Consider the following 9979-nt stretch of genomic DNA (forward strand, 5'->3'; position numbering starts at 1 on the left):
CCATATGGGGCTTGGCTCCCTACACTTGGGCTTTTGGGTGCTTGGTGAGGACTCTTCTTGTGTTTCCTCTGGTCCTTGAGGCACAACCTTAGGATGCACGTGGATTCCAGTTGTCTCCATGGCCTTTTGCATGGCGACTATTATTTCTTGCATCCTTCTATTTTGCTCCTTTTGTGCGGCCAATTCAGCCTCATGATCAACTGCTTTCTGCCTTAGGGCCAGTAACTCGGTATAGCTACCATCATCATAAGCGTCGTACCCTTCTGGGCTTTCTTCGTATTCCTCATCGTTTGATTCGTCTCGTTCTTCAGAACCGACATTTACTCGTGAGGTTGCTTCTTCGCCCTCTAGGTTCTAAGGATCTTGGTGGGGACGAAGTTGGCGTGTGTGGTTTCGAGTTTCCACCATCGTAGCTTAGATCTTCTATTGTCGTTTTTCGGACAATGCTTCCCATAGCTCTCAATGAGAGTTTATGGATAATTAATGCAGGTAGTTTTTACGTGGTTCAGGCATTAATAAGCCGTAGTCCACGAGTCTCTGTTATTAATGAGAAAATATTTCTTACAGAGGATGTTTTTATCAGGGGTATTTATAGAGATTGGTGGGAAGAAGAAAATGAGTAACTTGTCTTTAAGTGCCAACTATGGGCATGCACAAGTTCCCAGAAGGTACAAAATAAGGCATGCACAACCTACGTAGTAGGCTGCGTTGGTGTTAGGTGAGATTAGTCTTCATCCCTTCTTAATTGATGTGATTCTTCATGATGGAGTCGTCACGAGCTCCCTTGATTATCGTGTAATCGCCCTAAATCAGGTTTATGATGTTTGACACGTCATCTTATGGGTGTTCCCAGACGTTTTCTCCATGCCGCATTAAATGTGAAATGACTGTTCAACTCCAGCCTTTTTGGCCTGAAGACGCCTATCCGTCCCTTGACTCTCGAAAGAGAAGATGGGTTACTTGCTCATGTCCGGAAGTTAGCATCATGAACTATACTTATTGTTCCTTAAGGTGGTTTAGTTAAATCTTCAACTCATCTTCGGGTGACGTGCCCATATCATCCACATGTCACACAACAGCTGCCACGTATATTGAGAATAAACCCCAACAATAAATATTAAAAAAATAATTGTACAACAAAAAAAAAAATAAATAAATAAAATATAAAAATTAATAATATAACTTACTTAATATATATAGATTATTGAATATAAAAATTAGAGGTATTAAAAAACCTTATCTGGCTGTAAAATCAAATTACCATATTAATTTTTGTTTAATTATTTTAAAAAGGAAAATAAGCTGACGGTGAACGTGTAAGAGCTTCTCCAAGGAAGCGGCATTTTATATAAATGCCGATCCTTTATGTTCCAAGAAGGTACCATATTCAACACAGCATTTTGAGGTTAATACTATAGTATATGTCGTGCACTGTAAATCACGGTATATGTTTTGTTCTTTTTTTTTAAAAATAATATTTATATATATTTATATTATTTGATTTATTTATTAAATTAAAAATTTAATTTTGAGAAATTTTACAATACACCTTTTTAAATGTAATGTATTATTTCAGTATCTCACAAATTTTTTTAGTCTAACATTTTTATAGTTGTGCATATTATAATTATTTAAGACATTTTGTAAAATTTTGAAAAATTTAAAAAAATTTAACACGCCAAAAATAATGTATCTTTTTAAAAGTGGTGCACTGATATACTCCTATCTATTTTAGCATTCAAGACACTTTTTTAGTGTATTATTATTTCATAGTCGTGTACATTATAGTTATTAAATATAGCTTGCAAAATTTCAAAAAATCAGAGAAATTTAACACGCCGAAAATAAAATTTAAACTGTGTGTTGTATGCATCACTTTTTCATTTAGAGGGGTACATTGTTGTGATTTTAGTTAATTAATATGATATTAATTTTTTTAATTTTATTAAAAAAATAATATAATAATAAGGAATATTTTTTTAGTGTAATTTTTGGTGTTGTGGTTGGAGTGGTAATACTTTTTGACACTAAATTTAGTGATAGTGTAACACCAAATTTAGTGTGCCTCTAAAAAGGTAATATATCCAAAAATAAATAAATAAATAAATAAATAAATAAAAAGCCGAGTAGTCAACCTCAAAAGGTCCCACATCGGGTGCGGATTTGAGCGAAATTTCAGACTATAAATACTGAGCCCGAGAGAGAAAGAGAGAGAGAGAGAAAGCGAGAGTATCCTATACAACTATACAAGTATACAGGATTCGTTCCCTCACTCACCTCTCTTCTATTTTCCTTCCCACCCGGCTCTGCCGGTGCTCCTGGTAAGCTTTTATTAGGTTAACCAACGAATTTTCTCGAGAAACTTTTGTTTCTTTGATCTCCTATAAACTAGTATCCACTCTTTCTGTGACTTTGGAATTTAGAAAATAATGGATTGTTTTACTCTGGTCGAGTGAGGTCAGTTGGCTTAGTTTTTAGGGATATTCATATTTGCAAGTTATATTTTCTAGCGTTTTCTCGGCAACCAAACAAGAGTTTTTTAAAACTATTTATGTTGTTTTTGTTCTAGAGTGACTAAAAAGAGTATATGTATGTGTATGCATGGGGATTTGGGTCCACCACAGTTTTGAATGTTCAGATTGACAATATATGTATTAATTTTTCGTCTCTGACATATTTGAATTTGAGTTTTTATTTTTCTTCAATGGTTGCTTAAAATATTAATTGTTATTACCTCGAGATCTACGATTATCTGTTTTCTTTTCTACAAATTTAATAAAAAGCTTGTCTTTATGGGTTGCTTCTTCTAATGTTTATACGAAGGATTATATGGTACTTGTACGGCTTCTTCTTTTATTAATGCAATTCAGATTTTGTACCAATTTCTACCCATCACCAATTTTTTATATTATTTATGTCACGTTTCAATGTTTCTTTGATGTGATCTATATCTAACTGTTCTCATTTATTTATTTATTATTATTGAACAGTACTTATTTTTGAGCCCTAAAGTTCATCTGCATTTAAAACTAGAAAACAGCAACACAAGACCAATTAATTGACTAGAAGTGTTTGGATTGCAGGAAAATGATGATGGAAAAAGCAACATTAATGGCGTCAAATGGATCGCCTCCCATGAAAAACTTGTGCTCCAACAGCAACACATACCCAAACAAACCAAGCTGGCTTCTTTCCACGCTTTCTGGTATCTTTCTTTTTGAACCACACTATTAATCTCTTTAACTTTTATGATTAGTTATTTTTTATCTTTATTGTATTTGGTGGTTAGGCATCATCATCACATAAAAATCCTAACTAAGTTTACACTTTTTTTTTTCTCTTCTGTCTTTGTCTTTAATTTATCTTTGGTTAATGCTATTTTCTAAATATATATATGATATATATATATCTATGTCGACTTGCCGACTTGGTATATCACTGTAAATTATCACAGTGAAAGGAGAGACATTGGTTTATGGTTGCATAGTTTGAGGGGAACATTCATTTATTTAGAAATACAGTAAAAGAAAAGTCAAAGATAAGACTTGTCCACCTTGCACCCAATGTGTTTTACAGTTTTCTATTAGATTTAGATTCAATAGTTATATGCAAATATTATACCCATAGTAAAATGTGTTTTCATTCTATGACCCAATGAAATGTGAAGAGAACACAAATTATTGGAATAGGTGGTCCTAGCTCCCTAAGTAGTCCCCATTCATGAAATTAAAATAAAGTTTGTGACCTATATAGCTGATCTATTTATTTTTGAATATTATTCCACTTTATTGTCATATTTATTCATATAGTTTCCGTTTATGATATTTGAAGTCTGTTATAGTATTCAAAATTTAAAATTTGGATGTGAACAAGTATTCCATGAACATAACTCTATGTCGCTTTTTAGCCGTATAAAATTATAAAATTATATATAATTGTTTTTGTTGGTATACGTGACAATGACCTTTCTGTCTGAGCTTTTATGTATATTTATTCCTCGAGTCGACACCCTCTTTCTGTTCACGTATACAAATAATACATTTTAAAAAAGTTGCCCATTACTTGTTCTCATTTTGAAATTGAAATTTATTTGCTCGTTTTTTATTGTTGGGAACCCAGTCTTTTTTTACTACTTTAATGAAATAGTTCCTTCTGCTTCTTCTTCTTCTTTTTTTTTTCTTTTTCGAAAAGACTTCTTATTAACTTAAATAACTTCATGGCATTTGAATTCGAGGATGAGCGAACCTGCTAAAGATGACTACTTTTTTTTTTGTCTTTGTAGTAAAAAAGTGCCTGTTTTTTTTTTTTTTGAGAGAAGAATGAATGATAGCCAGTTTTGTTACTTTTCACCACTAGTCACGCCTTTTGTTACTAGAATTAATTTGTTGTTCACCAAAAAGTGAAATTAGTTGGGGGAAAGTTACATTAAGTTATTAACATGACATTATTAAATTCAGTTTGAAATTATGGGCAAAAAATATTCATAATTATGACACTTTTATCCCCAAATTATCGTGTGTCTATATTATTGTTCTCTTGTTACGAAAACAATAATATGTATAACTCTATTTTGTATGCACGTAAAAGAGTTTCTTCTTTTTTTTTAATGGGCACATAAAAGAGTTTATTGGTAGTGTATTATTCTTCCTAGTCGTCAAATATTTTTGAATTTGAAAAAAATACGAATCTTGTTTTGAAAAGGACACTTCGTGTTCCTATTCTGATCAGTACTAAAAAGCCGATTGGTCCTTCTGGGTAGAGTAATATATACGTAATATCATCAACAATGTGACAAGCCAAGTCTGCATACTAAAGATTCATGTTTTTTTTATTTTTTTTATTTTCAATTATCATTATTATATTATTATTTTAGTGATGGAGACCTTTCATCAGTGACGTCTCCGTTGAATAACAACACAGTAGCTACTAGCTAATATTAAAACCAGCTCTAATTAAAGTGAAATGCTAAGTAGACATAATTAAAGTATCGGACCATATTAAATATTTGATCTGAAATATTGTTAATCAATGGAAGCAGACACTAATAGTGTCTTATAGCAATAATCCCTATCATGTACGAAGCCACATGCAAACCAGGAAAGGTAGCTGCCTCACCTCAAAATACTATCTTTTGCCAAGAAACAATTGATTGATAAATAAACATGTAGAATGCTATATTAACACACCATATCATATACACTATCATCATATACTACCTAGAAATTAAATATATATGTACATATACCCCCCACCTAATTTTATTATATATACGTATTTGCATTCAACTTTGAGTTAATACTCTATTAATAGTGAAAAAAATAAAACTAATAATTCTCTTTTAACTTTTTTTTTCCTCTTTTTGCTTCAGCACCCATGAGTCTACAGATATTATTTCATTAAAATTTATTTCAGTTATATGAAGTATATAAGTATATTAGTGAAAGTATTTTAGCAATTAATTCCTTTAAAACTGAAAATTTAGTAAATTTGTAGTAAATCCGTCTCATGTAAAATAATTTCTAGCTTTGTCACAACTACTTTTAAACTCATCGTTACCCATTTGATTTGATTACGTTGACGAACTCTTCTTCGTAATCTTCCCATGTAAAAATTCAAAAAGCAATAAATAAATGTTCACCTTGTCAGTTTACTTTTTCTTTTTAGGGCTCTGGTGTTGGGGAAAATAGGTATAATATTGTGTTTTTGGTCCTTATTTATGCACTGATTGAAGTTCAAGTACAAGTCTTTTGTATGTAAAATTAATTGTTACTATATAAATAAATAAACATGATTGCATCTGTTTTTTCTTTTATAAGTTGTGTAAAAACATATTGGCTATTGTGACATTATTTTTAAATTATCTTCTTGTATATTTAGTAATTTTTTTTTTTGAGGAAATATTTATTTAAATGTGTTGATCTATCAATTATAAAAAATGACATTTTTTAATATCTTCTTCTCTGTGATGAAAGATTTGGAGGAGCGGATGAACAATTTAGCAATTAACCCAAAAGAAGAAGACACATTCGCAGAGCGAGCCGAGTCCTACTACAGAAAACAGCCTCAACTGCTGGCCTTACTCCAAGACTTGTACAACGCTTACCTTACTTTGTCCGATCGCTACACGCAATCATCTATCTCCAAAAGCCACCACCACCACCGCAGGCACTCTTCCTCACAAGTTTCCACCACAATTGACAACGAATACTTCTTTGACCAACATGAGAATTGCGGCACTACCACCACTACTATGACCGATCAAGAAGACTATTCTGACGTTGAGAGCTCTCTTTCCTATGACAAAACCATGTTCGGAAGCTCCAGTAATAGCAATACTGCCTACAAACATGAGGACGAGGCCATTGTTGTCTCCGAGCTTGTCATAAAGAACGTGGAGTTGGACATATTGTTGGACGAGCTCGGACAGTCTGAGAGACGGTGCAACGAGTCTTCGAGGAAGATTGAGCTCCAGAAGAGCCTGCTTGAGGTGCTGGAATCCGAGAGGCTGATATTGCTGAATGAGAATGCAAGGTTGGGGTATAGAGTGGCTGCATTGATGGAGGAGAATAGAGGGTTGGCTTCGGAATCTATTTTTGCGAAGAGGAAGGCAGCGGAGCTGGCTAGATGCTTGGTGATGATGAGAGAGGATCAAAGGGTTTCTATGCTGAGTAGGAAGATTGAGGATTTGCAAGGACAGATATATGGGTTGGAGAAGAGGAACAAGGAGTATTATGAACAGTTATCAGTATCCAAGAGAGATTGTCAGTTGGAGAGTCTTTGTCAACAAGATTATGATCAAGAAGAAAGCATTGACAAGAAGAAGAAGAGGAATAAGAATGAGGTTTTTGTTGAGGGTTGTTTTCAAATGAAGAGACTGAACCCAAAGCTGATGATGATGAAGAAAACTAGAGATCAACAAAGTGGTGGTAATAAAGAAAAGAAATGGGGTTGGAATTTGTGGGGAAAGGTTAAGAGCAAGGACATGTTTCCATGTGGGGTCAACCCTAGTTCTGCTTCAGGATGATGATGATAAGCTTTTGACTAGTTGTGATATCACATTATATCTTTCTTGGCGATCGTACGTAGGTATGCGTTTAGATTGGTAGATTGAAACATGTCGTATGGTCAAGTTCCAAATTGCTCTTTACGGCATATATAGGAAGTGCAACTACAATCTTATATATATATGTTATGTACCTAATCTTGAAACCTTGCAGTAAATATAATATATATATTTTGATAAGCACTTCGAAGAGCTTCTTACTCTATAATTTTAAAGTATAAATAACTAATTTTATTTTTTTATCGTTAATTTAAGTAAAAAATTTGGTGGTATAATATTTTCTATTAGGCTTTTGGGACTATAGGTACCTTTCTGTCATGTCACTATCTACTTGTTACCTATTTATTGGTCATGTCATTTAATTTTTAATCTAAATTAAAATTTAAATAAGTCTTTTAAAAAATCATTTAAATATTTTAATATAAATAATAATAATAAAATAAATATATTTCTTTTTTTTTTCGGATGTGCTACTTTTTCTCCTTTTATCTTCACCAATTATTTTTTTCCTCTCTCCTTCAACCTTTGTCCAGACCAAAAGGAACATTATTGGTTGCCGGCAAGCAAAATGAAAGCCCTCATGAGACTCATCGCACCCATAAACCCCTCGAGTTGCTCCTTTGGGTTGAGTTTGTTGAATTTTTTTTTACAAAAATCAATTCTTGGATATTCATATAGGGACACAATTTTGTCCCGTAATATACTTTCACAGAATGTATTCTGTGATACATTAGATGCGTCTGACATTAGATGAGTGTCAGGGTACGTTACTATTTTTTAACCCTAATTACCCCTAGATCAATCTCAGCCCTCAGATCAAATAATTCCCTCATCTAACGGCTGCCGTACATCACGAAATACATTCCGTAAAAGTACAATCACGGGACAAAATCATGTCCCTATTTATATATATAGGCAGTCGATTTTGTGTCAGTATAAATCACAAATTGTGATTTGTTGTACGATAGAGTGGGGTCTATGATACTTTAATATTTTCTATCAATTTTTTTAATTTATATGACAACCGGTTATTATAGATTTATTAACTGGTTGTGATTTTTCTTTTTTAATCAAAAAAATAATAAAGTATAAAAAGGTTTAATCAAATGGCAGTTGGTGGTGGTTAATAGTACAATAGTACTACAGATGGTGGGTCCATGTTGTCAGATTGAGGGTATTTTTGTCTTTTCATTCTTTCATTTTTTTTATAGATTTGTGCAGTGGTAGTGGAGTACGCTATATCACGTACTGAGAGCAGCTCCAAGGAGACTGCAAAAGATTTGCATACCGTGTATATATCTTCCAAGGAGGTTGCATTTGTTGCAGCATTTTGTAGTTTTATCTACAGTGCACAGCATATATGTCGTGCACTGTAAACACGGCATATATATTTTTTTTTATTATTATTATTTAGTTAATATTCATATATATATATAAATTTTATTGAATTTGTAAAATTAAGAATTATTTTTTGAGAAATTTTACAATGCACATATTTAAAAGTGACGTACGAATCTACTACTATTTGTTTCAGCACCCGACATACTTTTGTAGTCTATTTTATATATATATTAGTGTATATTATAGTTATTTAAGACATCTTGTAAAATTTGGAAAAATTAATACGCCGAAAAAAGTACACTTTCTTTAAAAGTGGCGCACTGATATACTCCTACTTGTTTCGGCATTCAGGAGACTTGTTTAGTCTTTTTTTATGGTCGTGTACATTATAGTTATTTAATACATCCTGTAAAATTTTGAAGATTTTTAAAAAATTTAACACACCGAAAATAGAATTCAAACTTTTTGTCGTGTGACTCTTTTATTTAGAAGGATACATTATAAAAGCACTTTATAATATTTTTTTGTGTAAATTTAAATGTGAATACCATATATTATTTTTATTTTTAATTATAATTTAAGTAAAATTTTATTATTTGTTTTTATTTTTTTTTTAAATTAAACAATAAAAATAAATTTTTAGAATTGAACACATATTAAAATTAAATTTAAAATTAAACACAATTGTGGTAATTTTTGTTAATTAATATGATATTAATTTATTTTTTTATTTTATTAAAAATTAATATAATAATAAGGAATATTTTTTTAGTGTAATTTTTGGTGCTTAGGTTGGAGTAGAAATATTTTTTTATGCCAAATTTGGTGATAGTGTAACACCAAATTTGGCGTTTCCTTGGAGATGCTCCGAGTACATTTATAGCTTTTGCATGATGTTTAGTAAAAGTAGAGTACAATGTTGGAATTTATTTTACCAGGATCTTAGATCTACTCACAAGTATGTTTATTAACACCCTAAATATGAACTTTCTAAAACGATGAAATAAACACGTATAAAGTTTAAGAAACCTTACATTGGGTGCAGCGGAATTAAATGACTCCTTCCGTTCAGATCTCTAACCCTTGTATCCTTTCTGTAGCAGAGTATTATCAAGATCTGAACGTGGATCTCTTTCTCTGAATCCTTGATGCTGAAACTCCTTCTTGTTGAAAGTCTTTCTTCACGATCTTCCTCACTATGATTGAGGTATCACTTGCTGTGTGTGGGCACTACTCATACACTAAGAATTTGAAATCTCAATGAGGAAGAGAGAGAGAGTGGGTTCGGCCAAAGATAGGGAGAGAGAAGGCTCAGTTTTTTCTGAATCAGAAGTGTCAGAAGAAAAGTGTGTTTTCCTGAAGCCTTCACTATCTATTTATAGCATTCGACTAGGGTTAGGTTTGAATTATTTGGCATTAAAATAATGAAAATATCAGTTTAAAAATTTAAAACAAGTGGTCGGCCATGTACAGTAATGGGCCTTACTTGGATTTTGCAGTTTTCTCAATTCTGCATCTGATTTTCTCAAAAACGCCAATTTTCAAATTCAACCATTTAAATGCCAATTCTAACTA

At 32.0% G+C, this 9979-nt stretch overlaps 1 protein-coding gene across 2 annotated transcripts; it reads left to right on the forward strand.

Annotated features, from left to right (window-relative positions):
• Nucleotides 1-2176: 2176 nt before the first annotated feature.
• Nucleotides 2177-7309, forward strand: LOC115714744 (kinase-interacting family protein). 2 transcript variants are annotated; one of them, XM_030643500.2, is made up of 3 exons: nt 2177-2321; nt 3084-3205; nt 5973-7309. In XM_030643500.2, exons 2-3 carry the CDS (start codon nt 3088-3090, stop codon nt 7022-7024), a joined length of 1170 nt encoding a protein of 389 aa, XP_030499360.2. In that variant the 5' UTR covers nt 2177-2321; nt 3084-3087; the 3' UTR covers nt 7025-7309. The 2 variants fall into 2 exon arrangements, with proteins under 2 accessions (XP_030499360.2, XP_030499361.2); XM_030643501.2 differs by having other exon boundaries at nt 2208-2321; nt 3070-3205.
• Nucleotides 7310-9979: the final 2670 nt, after the last annotated feature.

This window comes from Cannabis sativa, chromosome 4 (genome assembly GCF_029168945.1).
Source record: "Cannabis sativa cultivar Pink pepper isolate KNU-18-1 chromosome 4, ASM2916894v1, whole genome shotgun sequence".
NCBI classification, from domain to species: domain Eukaryota; kingdom Viridiplantae; phylum Streptophyta; class Magnoliopsida; order Rosales; family Cannabaceae; genus Cannabis; species Cannabis sativa.

Coding starts and splice junctions, on each gene's coding strand:
- LOC115714744 (XM_030643500.2), top strand. CDS start 3,088: ATGATGATGGAAAAAGCAACATTAATGGCGTCAAATGGATCGCCTCCC. Junction 3,206..5,972: donor GCTTCTTTCCACGCTTTCTG/GTATCTTTCTTT, acceptor CTGTGATGAAAG/ATTTGGAGGAGCGGATGAAC.